The sequence below is a fragment of the Tarenaya hassleriana genome, unplaced genomic scaffold, assembly GCF_000463585.1.
Source record: "Tarenaya hassleriana unplaced genomic scaffold, ASM46358v1 Cleome190, whole genome shotgun sequence".
Lineage (NCBI taxonomy): Eukaryota > Viridiplantae > Streptophyta > Magnoliopsida > Brassicales > Cleomaceae > Tarenaya > Tarenaya hassleriana.
The window spans coordinates 184,521-203,307 of NW_010965305.1; the positions used below are offsets into that span (position 1 = coordinate 184,521).

General features: G+C 38.5%; 1 protein-coding gene and 1 long non-coding RNA gene across 4 annotated transcripts; both read right to left on the reverse strand.

Annotated features, from left to right (window-relative positions):
• Positions 1-689: 689 nt before the first annotated feature.
• LOC104811317 lies at positions 690-2,776 on the reverse strand. Its single transcript, XR_771427.1, has 3 exons — positions 2,715-2,776; positions 2,129-2,192; positions 690-884 (listed from the first exon to the last, which is right to left on the reverse strand). It is a non-coding gene; the product is annotated as an uncharacterized LOC104811317 (long non-coding RNA).
• Positions 2,777-6,601: 3,825 nt separating this feature from the next.
• On the reverse strand, positions 6,602-12,091 carry LOC104811318 (DNA (cytosine-5)-methyltransferase DRM2-like). 3 transcript variants are annotated; one of them, XR_771428.1, is made up of 9 exons: positions 12,023-12,091; positions 11,234-11,286; positions 11,001-11,100; positions 10,888-10,937; positions 10,715-10,802; positions 10,589-10,641; positions 10,407-10,514; positions 8,764-10,041; positions 8,506-8,593 (listed from the first exon to the last, which is right to left on the reverse strand). XR_771428.1 is itself a non-coding variant. In XM_010537978.1 (4 exons), exons 1-4 carry the CDS (start codon positions 8,813-8,815, stop codon positions 6,729-6,731), a joined length of 1,275 nt encoding a protein of 424 aa, XP_010536280.1. In that variant the 5' UTR covers positions 8,816-10,314; the 3' UTR covers positions 6,602-6,728. The 3 variants fall into 3 exon arrangements, 1 of the variants encoding a protein (XP_010536280.1); XR_771429.1 differs by having other exon boundaries at positions 8,764-10,057; XM_010537978.1 differs by lacking the exons at positions 10,407-10,514; positions 10,589-10,641; positions 10,715-10,802; ... (2 more) ...; positions 11,234-11,286; positions 12,023-12,091 and adding exons at positions 6,602-7,166; positions 7,293-7,979 and having other exon boundaries at positions 8,496-8,593; positions 8,764-10,314.
• Positions 12,092-18,787: the final 6,696 nt, after the last annotated feature.

The window sequence follows — 18,787 nt, forward strand, 5'->3', positions numbered from 1 at the left end:
GCTCATGGATGGGACGCAATCATATCGCAAACATCAGTGCATTCAATCACAAACGTTCGTTTTCTACAATCACGCGTTAAACGTTAATCGAACCCTTTCGAATTAACGTTAACGTCATGCCAGCTACCCCAGTCACACGCATTTATATACTTTATTTACTATACATGCATTTCCGCTTGCGTAGACTTTTATATTCATTTGTATATTTTCATTGAGTCTTTCTAGTTAAATTACCGAATTATACCTCCGGTTTGACCTATCTGGTCCCGGTCCGTCCGGATAACCAGTTCGGTTCAATCCGTGGTTTTTAAGCTTACCTGTTATTCATTTTGGGTCCAGACTACGTGGGGTCCGGTCTGACCCGTATTTTCGGTTTATTTTAGATTTTCACTTTTTCACTGTATTAAGTCGTGTTGATATTAAGTCCGACTAGTCTAGTTTTTCACTTTCTCACCTGGTGAATTTTTAAGGTTCCGTTACTTTTTTTTTCTGGGTCTGTCTGGCCTCAGACCGACCAGACTCATTTTTCGTCCAGACCGATCGGTCTTGTGACACCCGTATCCTGCATCCCGCATACAGGACGTGCCACATGGACAATAAAAATCACAACCGTAAAATTTCGAATATAAAATAGCGGGAATTTAAAACATTCATTTTAATTATAATACAGCGTAATACATTATCAAATAAATAAGTACGTTTACATACGTACGCAAAGATACCCGTACATAATATGAGTGATACGAAAACTATAATACAAAAGTTCAAAGTATACCACTCTTTATTTTCGAAAGAGAAATGCGATAAAGCTAATTATACATGATCTGGAAATCGAGCTGTCACAGGGTCTCATGTCTGCCTCAACCAATATTGTCGCTCTCGACCTGAAACGTTGCGTAACAACGTCCTAAGCTATGTGCTTAGGGAGGAATCTGGGTGTAACCCGAGATTTCTATTTTTATTGAGAACGGCCAAGCAATATAATCAATAATATACGTATACATGCGACGAGGTATATCAATCAAGTCAAACATCGTGCAGTCAATCAACAATCTCAAACAAATCCGTCAATCGTCTCTACATGTATCTCATACGTCGGTAAATACAACTCATTCATGCATGTGTCGAACACGAGGCGCATCAGTCCAAGCAAAATCGTTTGTGAGGACCTCAAGTGATCTTCATACTCCTCATCGGTCACCGATATCACGGCTCTCGGTACCGATCATCCCCATACCCACTCCAGACATCGATTCCCGATGCCGCCGACTACCAAGCGAAGCAGCTCTATGCTAACTCCCTCTCGCCGACCATCCGCCTCGGAAAATACTCATCAGGCCCGAGCTCAAGTCTTTCAGAGTATATCCGTACCACCTCGCCGGGGGACACACGCAACTACCCGGGTCTCAGGTTTATTTGCCAATCAACGGGTGACACACGCAAACCCGAAGTCCGTTCCATGGCCAATGGAATGTTGGCACGGTTGCCAAAGAACCGTACTTCCTCGTCACGCATTCGAGTGACACACGCAAACCCGAATGCGTGAGTCTCTAGATGCCATAACCATTTATCAGAAAACGGCGGCGCGATATGAAGATCGCCGCAATCACAAACACGTCACCGCGGTATGACAATCGATCCGGATCGATTATCATATATACATCGGAGACTTCAGTAAATGCAATCATCATTTTATTATTTATAAGATTACCCGCCTACAATCATACGTTTCACAATATACGGATCCATCCGGTATATTGTTAACGTCATGCAATTCTACCGTTTTAATTTAAACTCTACATCCCATATATTTACCGGTTATACTATTTCTATTATTGTTATTTATTATTATTTTCTTTTTAAATAATCATTTGAATTTTATTTATTTATCTATTCATTATTGTAACTTTTTTTTTCCAATTATCTTACAAATTTACAACTATAACAAAAACCGATTTTATACATGACCACATTATAAATAATATATCAGAACGTTATTTTCTACTCCAAAACAATGACAACTAAATTTACAAATTTAACCCGAATCAATCATCAAATATGCATACAACACTCAAACTCCAAAATCAATAAAAATAAAATTCTCAAAGCCACATCCAAATTCACTCACCTTGAAATTTTTCTGCTCAAACTCTTAATGATAATTCTTCTTTGCACTTCTGAATTATTTCCACCTATTGACATGTTTTTATATCATTAACTGATTTATAATTATTATCATAAAAGAGGTTTGGCTATGTTTGACTCGTAGGTATTGTTTCCCTTTGAAACCTCATGTTTAGTTTTAAAATTTTGGATCATTTCATTTGACGTGAGTCATAAGTTTGGAATCAAAATATGGGTTCAAGGAACTTCTTTAGAAAAAGTAAAGAAAATCAGATTATTCCTTCAAACAAATCCAATGGACGTTTGAAGAGGGAATTTACTTTGGAAATGGTTTATATCCCTTTTAAAATGACTAAAACCCAAATAAATTTAGATATGCATAAAGTTTTCAAAGGAGTTTGAAGGTTTGAAAATCAGAACTTTTATATTTGGTGTTTGATATTTAGATATGAGTTATCTTTTAAAGAAAAATGTTTTAGTAAGCTTTATTATAATCTAAATTAATATATGGGTTTCCTTACCAACATGCATCTATTAATATTTGAAGATTCAAAAATCCCTCTTGATAGAAGAGATTCAAAAGAAGATACCTTGTTGTTTTGTTGATGAGGTGTGAAAAACAACGGAGGGTGTGGATATCCTTGCCGAAAAATCACATTGAAAGGTGGTTTTGGGTCTATTAACTCTCGGTGGGTATTTGCATATAGAGAGAAGAATTGTGCAAGAAAGAAGAAGATAGATTGATTACGATTTCATATGCAATAATGGTTAGGAGAATATTAAATTAAAAGATAATCAAATGGTGGAGTTTGTGCGTATAGATGGTATTATTAGTCTATTACTAGACTAGATATGTGTCAAACTTTAAATTTGGATTAGCGTATTTTATGCAAAGTGTTAGTAACATTAATTTCAATTATATTTATATACTTTGTGACATTATATGTATATTAGTATTAGATATTTCTTTTAGTTCATATATCTTTACATTTACACATGAGCGTGTATGTATATATATATATTTGAGGCGTTTATTTTAATTATTATTTTTATTAGAAGTCCGATCGTGTGTTAAAGTGTCCAGTTTTAGTCTAAGATTATTGTTATGATAGCATTTTATTTTTAAGTTTCGTTTAAATTTTATATACACATTTTAATGTTTTCTGTGGTGGATTGTATTTAGTTGTGCACAACCTGAAATAACATACATACATTCGTAACTTTATATATATATATATATAATTATATGTTTAGACCCCCTTTTTTTTCATATACACATACGAATGTATAGTGTGTTTTATATATTTGGGATTTTTGTATTTAGTTTATCTATATCGTTGTTTGTACATCACTTGCATAGACACATTTATATATATCTTTATATATACATATATTATATTGTTTCTTTTATACACAAATAATTTATGTTAGATTTTTTTTTATATTGTATTGGTTATAACTTATACAATCCTAAATATTCACGTGATCATGGTCGTTTTTTTTTTGTTTTAGAAATAAGTATATTATAATTTTTTTTTAGGTTTTTTAATATTGTTAAAATGACTTCCTTATCTTCCAAGTAAAGTTTAAAATTTAACTGAACTTTATTTTTTTAAGCGATTATTATGCTCCTAAATTATTTTAAAATTTTATTCGAGATTTGATTTTAGATCGCAGTTCTCGATCCTTCGGGTTTCGATCACGATTTTTTTTTGTCTTATTCTGTATTTTCGGGAACGGGTTATCACAGGTCTAAACACTAGACCGATCGGTCTAGGCAAGTTTAGGTCTCGGTATGATGTTTGATCTAGACCCGAGGGTCTGCTTTGTCTAGACCCGAGGGTCTGGGTTGTTCAGACCCGAGGGTCTACTTTGTCCAGACCCAAGGATTTCATCAAAAACACTCAAACATGCACGATTCACTATGGGTAATACACTAAAACTCATAAAATCTCAAGTTGAGCACGAATCAAACATCAATTTTGCACGAACCACTCAAAAACTTAAAACCCCGTGTCAATAAACTTCTGAATTAAACTCGAATTCACTCGCATCGGGTTAATCTCGTGTTCTGGATAACGGATAGGAAGATTGGTGATGCTCCTCTTGGTTTGTTGAAGCCGAATTGGGTGCGAATCCTTCGGTTTTGATAGAGAATTTCGGGGTTGAAGTTAGAGAGAATGAAGAGAGAGAATGGTTAAGGAAGAATTTGGATTTTAGGGCGATTTGTGACGAAAATTCCGGACCAAGACCAGAATGATTGCGTCTTTGGGTCCCTTGGGTTGAAAAATCGGGATTTTTGTCGAAGATTGGTGGGTAAACATCGTTTTCAGCCAGATCCGGACGAAAATCGTGACTTTTATCACTGCCAACAGTCCAGTCCGTCCGTTCCGGGAATGCCTGGTCCGTCCGTTCCAGTCTAGTCGTGGTCCGTCCATTCTGGGGTCTCTGGACCCGACAGTCCAGAACTTTATTTTTTTTTTGAAAAACTGGGTTGTTACAACAACTCGGAATTTAACTTGATAGACTAAAAAGAAGTCTATAAATGATTATAAAGATAATTAAAGGACTACGCAAGTAGAAATGCATGTATAGTAAATAAACTATATAAATGCGTGTGATTGGGTAGCTGGCATGGCGTTAACATTAATTCTAAAGGGTTCGAATTAATGTCTAGCGCGTGATTGTAGAAATTGATGTGTGTGATTGAAAGCATGATGAGTGCGAAATTGCGTTCTATCCATGGGACATCCGATCTGGGTCGGATGCCACCCATATGGGATACGATTGTGATTGAGGCAGCGACATAATCACGCCAACGTTGGAACGATAAGACAGTTATGGGCATCCCACTTACTTGCGTAGATAGCCGATTGTAGTCAGTACTACTGCGTAATAAGGAAATACAGTTCTTGGTAACCGTGCCAATATATCCGCTAGCGACGGAGCAGATTCCGAGATATGATTCTCCAGAGGATGAGGTATTACATATACCTGAGATTCGGGTAGATTGGGATCTCCCCAGGAGATGGTACGGACTTACTCTGTCAGGTTCGGGCATGAATCTCACAAGTATTTCCGCGGCGGATGGTCGGCAAGGGGGAGTTGCAGTGACTGGCTCTCTCGTTATAGTCGATGGCGTCAGTTGTAGCCGACGTCTGGTGAACTCTGGTATTGAGAGGCGACATCAATGCCAGAGCGAGGTGACACGTCTAGTATCGAGAGGTACCATCGATGCTAGGGTGGGATGAGGTGTTCGGGTGGAAAAAAAATATAATTATGTCGGATCCGGGTGATTGTGGTGTAGATGGATTTCGAGGAGAGAGATGGGGAGTATTACCTACGCATGAGGCGCGTAGAGACGATTTGACGGATTACGTCCTGTGACTTGTCGTACGGATTTGATTGCGAATTGCATATATGATTCATGTGATTCTATGTTTCGATTCATGTTTATTAGATTATTAGCATATATATATGTATTGCTTTCCCTGATTCTATGAGAATAGAACTCCGGGTTACGTCCGAATTCACTCTCTAAGCAATTAGTTTAGGACGTTGTTACGCAACGTATGAGGTCGGGAGCAGCAGTAGCCACGGATCGGATGTCGGAGACCTAGGTAGCCTGTCACGTACTGATTATATATAATTACGTACTTATGATACACTTATACTTTTGGAAAATGGTTTGGTGTTATATCGGTGGTAGACTTTTACGTTTTGTAATAATTATAACTGAAATAATGTATCATATAGTATGTATGAATATTTTTCTTCTATTAACTCTGTAAAAGAAAAATTTTAAATTCCTGCAGAATTTTGGAATTGTGTTTTTATTTTAATCGTCCATGTGACGCAATTCATATTGTGGGATACAGGTTACCGGCGTCACACGGAATCTGATTACTTCGTCGATTAACGTCGTCAACAAAAATCGTTATATTTGAAAAAATTTTAAAAATTTGGATATTTATATGGAAGTTTTAAAAAGTTTAGGTATTGATTTGAGAATTTTATAATTCAGATATTTATTTAGAAATATTGTAAAAATTCAAGTATTTATATGCGATTATCTTTATATTTTATAGTTTTTTGTCTTTTTTGTAACATGCACTGTTGATCTTTTTTCTTTGTTTATCTCCTGCACATACACGTTTTCGTTCGCACGTTTACATTCACTAAAGGTAAATATGACTTTTCTGATCAATGAGGGTTAAACTTGACATTTGCTAATTCATTATAGTTTTTGAGTGTACGGTAGATATTTATTGCGACTCGAAGACGGCGTTTGAGCAATTTGCCCGTTTATATCTCTATACAATATTAAACTAAAAACAAAATCCTATTTTCGTGTTTTCAAATAAAGAAAAGTAAATCCAAACAACTAGCTGCCTCGTGACACACAACAGCGACTCATGCAAGCAAGAAAGGAAGACAGATAAACAGTTAGTCTCTGAGTTATAATATGCTAAAAGTATCCATCCTTTGGTTTTGTCCCAAAAGCATAGTGTTCCCTTTTCTGCCATATGAACAGATTGATCTTAACCCTTTAAAGCAAAAATATTAGCCACACCAACAAAAACATTGACAAGGGAAACACCACATCAGAATTGAATCGTCTTTGCTTTGTGGCGAACCACGTCTAGAATCCTGCAATAATCGAAGAACAAGGATGATTCTTCGCCCTCTAATCCATCCCGACTTATTCGGTTATGCCCAGACAGGTTGTTGCCGGGGCTGCCACCGATGATGAGGTCAAATCCACCAAAGCGATCCATGAGCTCTTCTATCTTGTCCTTTGTCAGATCCTTCACATCTCCAAACTGAATTAGAGTGTCCTTCTGGTTTGTCTGCTCCCAGAAGCTTCTCAGGATGCCCTGATTCATCGATGACTTCTCAACCGAGACAACAATCTTCATTGGGATTTGGAGGCGATGAAGCACCACTTCTGCCCCACCAATGCCCGAGAAGAGCGAGAGGACTTTGATTCCATCCGGGTACAAATCCTTTAGCACAGAGAGATGATAAGCCACAGTGTCAACCTGAAATCATTTGAGAATATGATTCCTTTCTTCCATGTGAATTTTACAGCAGATTCTTAAAATACTAAACTTTCCTGCATGGCATCAATATGTGCAGTTCATCATGTGTATATTACAGTGCCATACCTGGAATGCATTGCCAAGAGAATTGATGCGTCCTGTCACGCAACTACCACCACCTCGAGTATGATTCTTTGGGAAACCAAGAAGAGTCTCCATCTCATCCGGCTCAAGTGGGGCCACTTTGTTCCTCCCAACCCAAACGAGGTTCCACCTTCTACAATTGTCAATAACAAACTTCTGCACATCTATAGGTGGATCTCCATCGTGATTATCGAGTGACTTACATATCATCTCCGTGAGTTGTGCGCTGACCATATTTGTCCGCAAGCAGTTAAACTTGGTCCTTGTGTCCCAGACTGGCCACCATCTCTTGTACAACGGGAAAGCCTCGAGGATAGCATGTTTAGGTGGAGGGTGGAGCTGAAACCTGTTGCATATAGGGAGATTGTGGATATAACCCCTCTTTCTTGCAGCAGCGCAGAAATACTTAGAATCAACAAACTCCGGCTCCACTTCATATAGATTGTTCGACATGGTTTCCCAAACACCCTTTGGAGCAAATGCAATGCTCTCAAGGTAGAAATAAGGCGGACCACGAGCTGCCTCTGGAAGCGTTCTCTGTGACACCAACCCCCCGGGCTCATTAGGAAGCCCAAATCCTATCATCGGGTTTGGCAGACCACACCTCTGTTTTTTCCCCCTCGCAGTTCCATATTCCGATGCACGTCTTTTTTTTGTGCAAGATATAGGCTGCAAAGTGCTCAAAGTGAATCAAAACCGTGAATTTACATGAACACGCAACAGAATGAAAAAATTATGTAATATCTGAAGCACTAAACATAAAAGTACCCTATTCAATCAACTCATGCATAAAAGTGTTGGAATATTTATGCAGAGATAAAGGAGAAAGAGCCATAGGGAACATGCATAATATTTCATCAAGGAGACTCTAGCACTAAAGTCTTACAAGCTGGTATCTAAAGAACTTAAATTTCAGATCAAATGCAATTTAAGGGCTCAAAGAAATTTATTACGTAGTTTATTGCCAAAATTTTACAAGTGTTATGAGTAAAAAGTTAAGTGCTATAAGTTCTTTAGAAACCAGTTTTTTTTTTTTTTTTTTTTTTAATTTTTTTTTTTTTTTAAGTTCTGTTGCTTAATTGGCTTCAGCATTCATAATATCATACAAAGTTATTGTCTCTACGGTAATTTCTCCAACTTTAATCACAGTGGAAGCAAGTCCAGATTTGTTAACGATAGGTATACCTTCTCTTCATTAGGCTCTACGAAAAACTCGGCAGATTGCCTTGCCAACTGAAAAGCGAAGATGAAATCTGCCAAGACGTCAATCTGAGCATTTTCTCCTGAAACAATAACCAAGAGAGACATGGAGAAGTTAAAGATCTATTAAGAAAAGGAATAGATACACAAAACCACAAAGTTTAGCCTAACACACAAACTGAGGCCATAACGTTAAACTTTGTAAGAAACATGGAGAAGAAATTCTTCAACTGCCAAAAAGAATACTTATTACCGCATCTGTGTATGGCAGTAGAAACATCTTCCTTTGTGAAACCCATGCTCATCAACCAACTCAGTTTTGTGTCTTCAGATATGCAACTTACTGTTATTTTCTCATAAATCTGCAATAAAACATATCTGCAACAACTGTTTTATTATCTGATTAAAAAAAACAATACATATACACTTTACGTACACACATCTATTCGGTAATGAAACCGAATAGGATTACAGACAAAGAAATCTGCAATACCATATACAGTCTTCTACTCTTCCTTTTATACACAAATTAATGGTTACTAAACCACTAAAAAACGACATAAAACTGATTCAATAACTTCTTCTGTAACTTCCGAAATAACCGATACTTTGAACCAAAGACTTGAACCAAATAACCAACAAACTCCTCCTTGGTTCAATGTCTTGTAAACATCATAAACCTTCGTCTAGATTAGACTTCGATGCATATTCCTTCCTTCGTAGCAATGGCCTTTTTCTCCCGAGTGCAGAACTGCCCCATCTCGAGATCTCAAATGCGTTTTCCGAGTGCACATTTGCCCCTTCTCGGATACGCAACTTTCGGGTTTACCTAATTGAGGCATAAACCCATATCAACCTTACATCAATCTTTTTCGCTTCCTTTCTTGAAGTTTCAACGCTGTCTTCATGGTCGGAGCACGACACACTCCTCCTCAATCAAAGTCTCGCTCGATCTGTAATCTCGGTTCCCTTTCTCATGGGCACCATCACTAGTACGTGAGACTTCCTGAAAAATTTACCATACACTGAGTAAACTCAGTAAATCAGTCTGTAGTATTTGTAACTACAGGTTTTCGACACAATACACATGGTCTTTCAATATCACTTTGACCATTGCATGTATCTTTCAAAATCCCTTCGATAATTGTTTCCCTTGAAACCGCCATCTCCGCCGCATGGCTCCGCAGCGTTTGACACACCAACCAAACTCCTTCCCAGTTTTGATATTTGTCTTCATAATCTGAATCCAAATTAATCTTGGTTACGCGAAACCCATGCTCGCCCAAATCACCGCGTCAATGATCGGATCCAGACCCGAATCTGGCTCGAGCCTTGAGCCCCGAACTTATCTCCGCCATTTCGTTTTCTGATGCCGACAGATCCGACAACACCCATATCTTCATCTTCTTCTTCTGTTCGTCACTGTAACCACTGGCCGGAATCCTCCATCTCCACCACGGCGTCCAAACGAAACACCACAGATCCCGTAAGATCATTTTTGCTCTGATACCACTGTTATTTTCTCATAAATCTGCAATAAAACATATCTGCAACAACTGTTTTATTATCTGATTAAAAAAAAACAATACATATACACTTTACGTACACACATCTATTCGGTAATGAAACCGAATAGGATTACAGACAAAGAAATCTGCAATACCATATACAGTCTTCTACTCTTCCTTTTATACACAAATTAATGGTTACTAAACCACTAAAAAACGACATAAAACTGATTCAATAACTTCTTCTGTAACTTCCGAAATAACCGATACTTTGAACCAAAGACTTGAACCAAATAACCAACACTTACATCCTAACATGTTGTAAATTATATAATATATGAATGCATTCATATAATTTGCTTCCGAGACACGAAACCACATAAAATACCTCCCCATTCGAAGAATTCTCAAAAGGGTCGTCGTCCTCATCATCATCATCATCTGACGACCAATCAATCTCACAAACTTCCGATGCTTTACGTGATTTCTCATCATCCTACAAAGAGATCGTATAACTTGAATATCACTGACGTGCAAAAACAAAACATCTTGGACGGCAACATAACTTACCGAATAACTAGGGAGTACATTTACATTGCATGTTGCCTCTATGTCGTCTTCTCCTAAATGATGGTGTGAATGAGTTAGAAATCTTTGTCAAGTCTCTCACTTGAGAGAAAAGTGATATGCAGTTACCTTTTTTCTGGATAGCTTTGCACACTTGTTTCTCAACACTATCATCAATGGCCTTGGACTTGGAAGAAGAACCTGTCTCAGTGTTCCCCTTCCCAAAAAAAGAAAAGAAAAGAAGGAAATGAAACTCCACCTGTATAATTATCAAGAATCCGAATATTACACAGTGAGCTCACCGAATACTTGAAGAGGGTATCAAGAATTGCACCAGTTTCCGCATCTACACCTATGTAATTATCAATAATCAGTATGATGATATCATGAACAAATCTAAGAGAATAAACCTCACCAGTTTCCTTGATAGCTCTAGCAACCATCTCATGAGAGAAGCCCATCTCCACTAAGTAGTTCATCTTCATACCAGGAGAAGTTGAATAGCCAGCCTCCTGCTGCCGCATACAAGGATTTTACTCTCTCTTTTAAAAATTCCTCCAAATTAGTTTGAATCATCAATCCTTTTTTTTTTTTTGAAGTACCAATCGTAACGTATATAGAAATCAGGAACAAGAAATCTTTAAGTACCATTCTATCTATAACTCGGAGAAACAACGCTCTGAATGTGGCCGCTGACAAACCTGTAAAATTGTAGATATCAATTTGTCATTCAAGACAACCTCGTGTACGTTTTGGCTTCGACAAAATGAAAGAAACACAAAGCAGCGCTGACATTCAACACAGTAGCTAAAGAAACACAAGGCATTGATGTTAGAGATATGGTGCCTTAGATTGAAAAATAAAAAACAGAAACATGGAATTTATCTTTAGACAACCTATATGACCCAGAAAAACAGGAAACGTGAGATGAAACAAAACCCACACAATTTTTTCGACAATAAAACAAAACAAGAACTCGAAACAGAACACCAAAGATTGCATTTTTCATTGACATTATGAAGTAAAAGGCCTCGATTTTTTCTCGGGAAACGAGGAACAAAGAGTCTGAAAAAATATCCACCCAAGAGAGAAAGTTTCTTCAACCTTTTAGAAACTTTATGATCCTCTTCAACCAAAAAAAAAAAAAACTTTATGATCCTCATGTCATACTTTTTTTTTAAAAAAAAATTCGATTTTTGTTTACACAAAACACCAAAAGTTTTGATCTTTTTCATTTATCCTCATAGTTTAACACCAAAGCTACACCAACGAAACAAAATAAGACCAAACTACTTCCGTTTACACCATATTCTGAAATGGAAGAATGTCTAAAGTCTCCCAACGACGAACAAGCGACCAGTCGTGGAGAAAGTTCTCAAAGAACAAAAAACCAACGGCTGTTGACAAAATCACTGTCGGAAGAAGAATGTCACCAACCTGTGTATTTCTTCTTCTTCGTTCTCTGTTTCTGTATGGGGAAATCTTAGACCAGAAGAGTAAAGCTTCAGCTAAAACACAGCATTTTATGCGAAAACTAGTAATGATGGCGGTCTAAAAAGTAACCATCAGTCTCACAGGATTTGATTGATTTACTCTTTTTTTTATTAAAAAAATCATAATTATTAGTAATATATATATTTATAGTGATTTTCCTTTTTTTTTATGAATATTTGTAGTGATTTTCGATAAACCGATAGAACTAACATCAATAATTTGGAACGTTTTCAAGTTATAATGATTTTGGCGCATGAGAAAAAAACTGATCTTCGGAAAAAAAATGAAGAGAAATGTATGAAAACTTCAAATTTTAGTATTTTATAGAGTAAGATCATTTTTAGATAATAATTTGTACATAAAAAAGATAATTGTTTTCGTTTAAAAATTTTATTGGAGAAATTATAAAAATATTAAATATATATATATATATATTAATAAAGAAGTTCAAAAAGTTCTGATAAAGCCACCTAAACATCCAACTTATCAAATGTCTCAAATTTTATTGGTCATTTGACATTTCAATTGCTTGCTAAAGCCACATCATCTTCCATCTCATCATTTTGTAATTTTTATTGTGCAATTAAAATATCTATATCTATATATAATTTGTCACTATAGTTTATAATAAAATAAATAATAAAAAACATTCAAACATTATAATAAAAACTAATGTATATATATATATTACATAACAATAAAAAAATATATTTTTCCTTATCAAATAAATATTTTATATTCTATATATATTTAAACACAATTTCCATAACCTAATTATATATCTATTTAAACAATATTTCCATTAAGATAATTAATCCATAACCTATATATAATTTGTGCTTACAATTTACAATAAATTAAATAATAAAAACATTCAATCAGTATTATAATAGAAACTAATATATATGATTTTACATTACAATAGAAACCAATAAAACATAAATTTTCATTTTATCAAATAAATATTCTATATTCTATATCTATTTACACAAAATTTACAATAAAAAATTTATAAATCTATATATATAAAATTCTGATTTTAAAATTCGTCTGAGTATGTGTTTGGATCGTTGATGGGACCTAGGTTCTTTCGCTTGTGCGATTGCTCCATTGTTGTCACAATACAGAGCAATAGGGCTATCAGCACTAGGAATGACACCCAAGTCGCCAACAAACTTTCTGATCCAAACAGCTTCCTTTGTTGCGTTCGACGCTGCAATATACTCAGCTTCTGTAGTACAATCTGCAACTGTCGCTTGCCTAGAACTCTTCCATCTAACATCGCCTCCATTCAAGCACAAAACATATCCAGACTGCGATCTATAGTCGTCCGGATCTGTCTGAAAACTAGCATCGGTGTAACCCTTTACAGCGAGCTTGTCTTCCAACCCACCGTGCACCAAGAACATATCCTTAGTTTTTCTCAAGTACTTCAGGATGTTCTTGATGCCGCGTTTCATGGATTAGGGTTACTACCCTATTCGGTTTTGTCACTTGACGTGGTATGTGGCACGGTGCTCGAGAGGAGAGACGGGTCGAGAGAGGGAGAGATCGAGAGACAATCCGGAGGGCTGAGGTTCTTCTGGCGAAGCGGAGGAGCGGCGGCGGTCGGCAACACGAGACGGTAAGGTCAAAGACCTTAGGTGAGTTCTGTAATTCGGTGTGTGTTGCATCTCCTTTCTTGGTGAATCTCGGTGAGCCTCCAATCGTCGATGTGGAGCACCACCGGCTGTTCTTCTTGACTGTTTCTTCTTCTAGTAGATTCGTCGGCACCATCCGGCCGAGATGTAGACCCGATCTCCGCTCGGTAACCGAACTCGTTAAAACTCCGACTGTCTTCTTCTTCTTGCACGTACGAGAGTCGGAGCAAAACCGGTGAGGACTCGATACACACTTCACAAAGTGGTATCAGAGCCCCGATTATGATCCAGGGGTATCGCCGGTCAGGCGAGGTAAGTTAGGGTTTTCCGGTTTCGGTTTTTTCTTTCGAGTCGAGTATGTGTGAGCGATTTAATCCTCTACTTAATGTGTGAGGTGCGAACGGGCGAGATCGGCCGTCGTACAGAGGAGATCTGAAGTTTCCTGGAATTGACGGCGGCAAAGATCGGTGAGCTGAAGCCTCTACGAAGTCGACTCGGCCAAGACGTGTTTCGGAACCGGTAACCAGGTGAGTCTTTGGACTTGATTCTTTATTTTTCCGCGTTTTCTCCGATTTGAGACCGAGTTTCAAAGAAACTCTGTGAACTCGGCGGAGAAGATCCTGATTTCGGCGAAACTCGGTCCCGACTCGTCCGAGTTAGGGTTGAGTGGAGGAATCCGGGTGAGTCAACGACCGAGTCAACTTGGGTGACTCAGCGGCTAGGGTTTCCGAAATTAGGGTTTCGGATTAAAACCGGTTCAGACCGGTTTAATCGAACTAATTCTCGGTTAAACCCGGTTTGGGTCAATCGAACCTGGTTCGATTCGATCCAAGTCCAGTTCTCGGCGGTCAGACGAGGTTCGACCCGGTTTCGTCGGTTCAGACCGGATTCCAATCGGTTCAGGTCGGCTCAAACCCGGTCCCGGCCGGTTCAGACCGGTTCACTCCGGTTCGGTCAATGCGTTGACCAATTTGGTCAACAGTTGACCGGTTTAGGTAAAATCGGACCGGTTCAGGTCCGCTTTGGGGTCAATATGACCGGTTTAGACCGGTTTAGGTCAATCTAGGTCCGGTTTAGGTCAATTGAGTCTGGTTTAGGACAATTCAGATTAGTTTAGGCTAGTTTAAGTCTTGATTAGGGTCTGATTTGTTTGGGTAGGGCTAGAATTGTCCGGTTTAGATCAATAAGGTCTTATTGGAGGTGAATTAAGGCCGATTTAGACTGGTTTAGGTCTAATTTGGGGTATGTTCGTCCAATTAGGCTAGAATTGGACTGCCTAGGTCAATTGGGTCCGGAATTAGGTAAGATCAGATTGGTTTTAGGCTGATAGAAGTCTGTTTAGGATCTGATTTATCTGGTTAGGGTTGGTATTGGTCGGGTTAGGGTCTGAGTTGGTGGTTTTTAGGACTAGGTTAGTCGGTTTAGATTTGGAGTGTACAATTAGGACTAGAATTAACTGGTTTAAGGGTTAGGTTAGTCCAAATTAGGTCTGATGGTGTCTGGTTTAGGGCATAGTGGACTGGTTTAGGGTATGTTAGGGTCTGTAGTGATCAGTTTACCCTGTTAGGTTGGATTAGTACTCAATTTGGCTTGGTTTAGTGAAAATTCACTAGCGATAAACCTGCTTAGATCTCAGTTTTGCTAATAAAAGTCATAGATTCCTGTTTTCTGTTCAGTATAGGTCTGAATAGGTTGGACTTGACTACGTTTAGCTGGGTAAGAGGTCGGGTTAGACTTAAATAGGCGGGTACAGTTCTGTAGTAGACTGGTTTAAGTCGGTATAGGTCTGTAAATGTTGTTTAGGTCTTGGTTAGGTCTGGTTTAAGCCAAATTTGAGTTGGTCTAGCATGTTTCAGGTTTGATCAGTAGGTAATTAAGTCAAAATAGGTTTGGTTAGGTCTGATTAGAGGTTTAGAATGTCTATAGAGACATTGTCTAGGTCTGATCAGATTAGAATCTGATTGTAGACTTAGGTATTATCTAGTTTAGGACTAGATAGGACTCCTAAGTACCTGTTTTGAGTCATAGAGTCTGGTACATTGACCGGTTAGGTCTGATTAGTTCGGATTTGACTAAAACGGGTTGGTTTAGGGATTGGTTAAGTCTAGAATCACTAGGTATAGATCTGTAGGTGTCGGTTTAGATCAGGACAGTTCTGCAGGGTTTGGTTCTAGGCATTTATAGGGTCTGACCAGAGAAAAATTAGGTCTCATTAGGCTTAGTTTAGGTTTGATCAGGGTGCTAAAAGTCTAATCAGGGGTTGATAAGTCAATAGGGTTGGCTTAGATTTGGTGATTAGGACTTTTAGGTGTCTAACTAGGACTTATGGTCATCTAATCAGGGGTTGGTCAATTAGGATTGGCTTAGGTCTGATTAGGGTGTTGTGGTGGTCTCGTCGGGACTTTTGGTCGTCTAACTAGGGCTGTTAGGGTCTAGATAGCACTTGAGGTAGGTTTGATTAGGACTTTGGTAGTGACCATGTAGACTTGGAGTCGTAGGACTGGTTAGAACTTTGTTGGGGGCCATGTAGACTCGATGTTATAGGTCTGATTAGACGTAATCAGGTCTGGTTAACCTTAAGTTAGGTCTGGTTAGACGTAATCAGGTTTTAAGGTAGACTGTGTTTCGAGTCTAATAGGTCGATTAGGTAAAATTATGCGTAGGATAAGTCCAATCAGGTTTGTGCGAGAGTCTAAGAGGTCGGTTAGATAGATATATATACCTTGTGTTAAGTCCAAATCAGGTCTGGTCTAAAGTGTATTAGATCCGTTTAGGTGAGATATACCTAGTGTGAAGTCCTGTTAGGTTTGGTTTAAAGTCAGTTAGATCGGTTTAGGTTGAGTACCTAGGTTAAGTCCAGTTAGGTTGTGTTCTCTTAGTCTAGTAGGTCTGAGTAGGTAGAAACGTACCTAGGTTTAGGACCGATAGGCTAGGGCTAGAGCGTGTCAAGCACGGCTAGGTAGAAATATACCTAGGGTTAGGTCCTCTAGGATTTGGTCTCATCCCTCGTGTCATGTTACATCACTTCTAGGGTCGGGTAAGTCTCTTCCAGTGGAGTCAGTTTTAGACTCTTGTCGTATCGTCTTAGGATGATAGAGTTAGATTTTCTAACTCAGTATACCCCAAAAGGGGGTATGGTGGAAGGATTAGGGGTCTCGAGCAAACCCGAGAAATCGGGTTGCAGGAGAAGGCCAAGGACCAGGTGGAGTGTGTGGTTCCGCGGGTAGGTAGGGACACTACAAGAAGGTGTTGAAGGTCCCGGATGACGAGTTAGGGAGAGTGATGTCGTAAATCTATGTGTAACCCTGGAAACACTCCAAATGTTCCCGTTTCGTCCGTGATGTTCCGTAGTCCATGTTTTCCACTCCTTTCGCTCTTTTTATGCGTGAAAATCTGTTTAAACGCCAAAGAACACAACCATGCAATGTCGAAGCCAAATGTGCCCTAAAATGCCTACAAATATGTAAAATAGAGTGAAATACGCTAGACATCCTATATCAAAACGTCACCCAAAATACGTGTTATCAAACTCCCCAGACTTAAACCTTTGCTCGTCCTCGAGCAAATACTCCGTGAAAAACAATCTGAAAGGAGGGCGAGACAATGACATAACTCAAAATGATAATCGAGAGCGAAACCTCTATCCGACCTAGATCCCCGTGAACAATGATCGAGTCTGTCTAGTATGATCTCCCTCTCTAAAGGATAATCTTTCCTAGCCATGGGATCTATACAGTTACCTAGAACCAATCGAAGAACTTCAATTATCTACCAAGCATGTTTCTCAAACCTATTACACCATTCTACCTAATCGTATCTAGTATACGCTTTCGGCATTCATTCTTTTGCTCTTTCTCTCTTTTTTTTTTCTCATTCCATGGGTTCTAACCAACGATTTCTACCCCACAAGCTATTCTAGACAATCCTAAAGGTCAAGCAATCAATTCAACAAAACATCGATTTCTTTTATTGAATAGCCCGACCCACAACTTAGACCCGAACCATCGAATCGATGCACTCATGTCCTCGAACGATTTTCGTTGACGAGATAGTGACAGCGGAGTGTCGAGATGCTCACTATCTTTTTCTATACATAAAGAAATAAGAATGCATTTGATAATAGACTTTACCGATTTTGACAAACATGGGAACAGTTCTTATAGAAACTTTTCTACTTGGCTAGACAACATCGGTCCCATGGGTTCCAACCAACGATTTCTACCCCACAAGCTATTCTAGACAATCCTAAAGGTCAAACAATTAATTCAACAAAACATAACCACGTTCAACGGATCACAATATTTTCAGGACGTTTCTACTCTCTCATACCATAGATCATCACATCAATGCTCAAAACGGTTTTATGCACGTGATCTTATATGTCCTAAACACTATATGTAAATGCATAGTCCTAAAAACACTATATGTAAATGCCTCCCGGAAGCGCTTGTTTAAGGTCATTAGCTCGACTCGTCTCGCTCATGTGGGAGGGGGTTCAGGGGGAATGGTTCTTGGAGGAATGGTTTTAGGTGGAATGAGATTAGATGGGACAAACTCACCCGACTTGGTATGACTTCGATCGATGTGATGTAGTTCTTCATTTACCTTATCGAGCGACCGAAGATTGAGTGGTAGTAATTGGGGGTTAGGATGGAAGTCCGATGGAAGATCTCCTTGAATATCAGTTTGGGGAACTGCTCGACCCGAGATGGGAATGGTCTCAGACAAGTAAACAACCAGTTCAACCTTATGTGATTTCACCTCGAATTTTCGCTTTTGTGAACATGGTTGATCAAACTGAACGTCTTCATTGTGTTTCTTTAGGTGTGAAGGGAACGCAACCGGTGGTGGTTTTGGCGGTGGAGGCACATATATCGGTTCTGTCTCTTTGTAGTTCGTCCTTGAATGCTCATCTGCGGTCAAAAAGTCAGGCGTACAATCCAAATAAGCATTAGAACACTCACCCCTTTTTATGACCTGTGGTAGCTCTAACTCATATTGCTCCACGTCTTTCATCGATATGGTGTTAAGATACTCCCTGGAGTCCATTTCTGATTGTTTCATAAAA

Bases quoted from the DNA above. Each gene is read 5' to 3' on its own strand.
- LOC104811318 (XM_010537978.1), bottom strand. From the start codon at position 8,815: ATGAGCATGGGTTTCACAAAGGAAGATGTTTCTACTGCCATACACAGA. The intron at 8,594-8,763 runs GTAATAAGTATT...TTATTGTTTCAG, and splicing joins TACTGCCATACACAGATGCG to GAGAAAATGCTCAGATTGAC. The intron at 7,167-7,292 runs GTATGGCACTGT...AAATGATTTCAG, and splicing joins CTCTTGGCAATGCATTCCAG to GTTGACACTGTGGCTTATCA.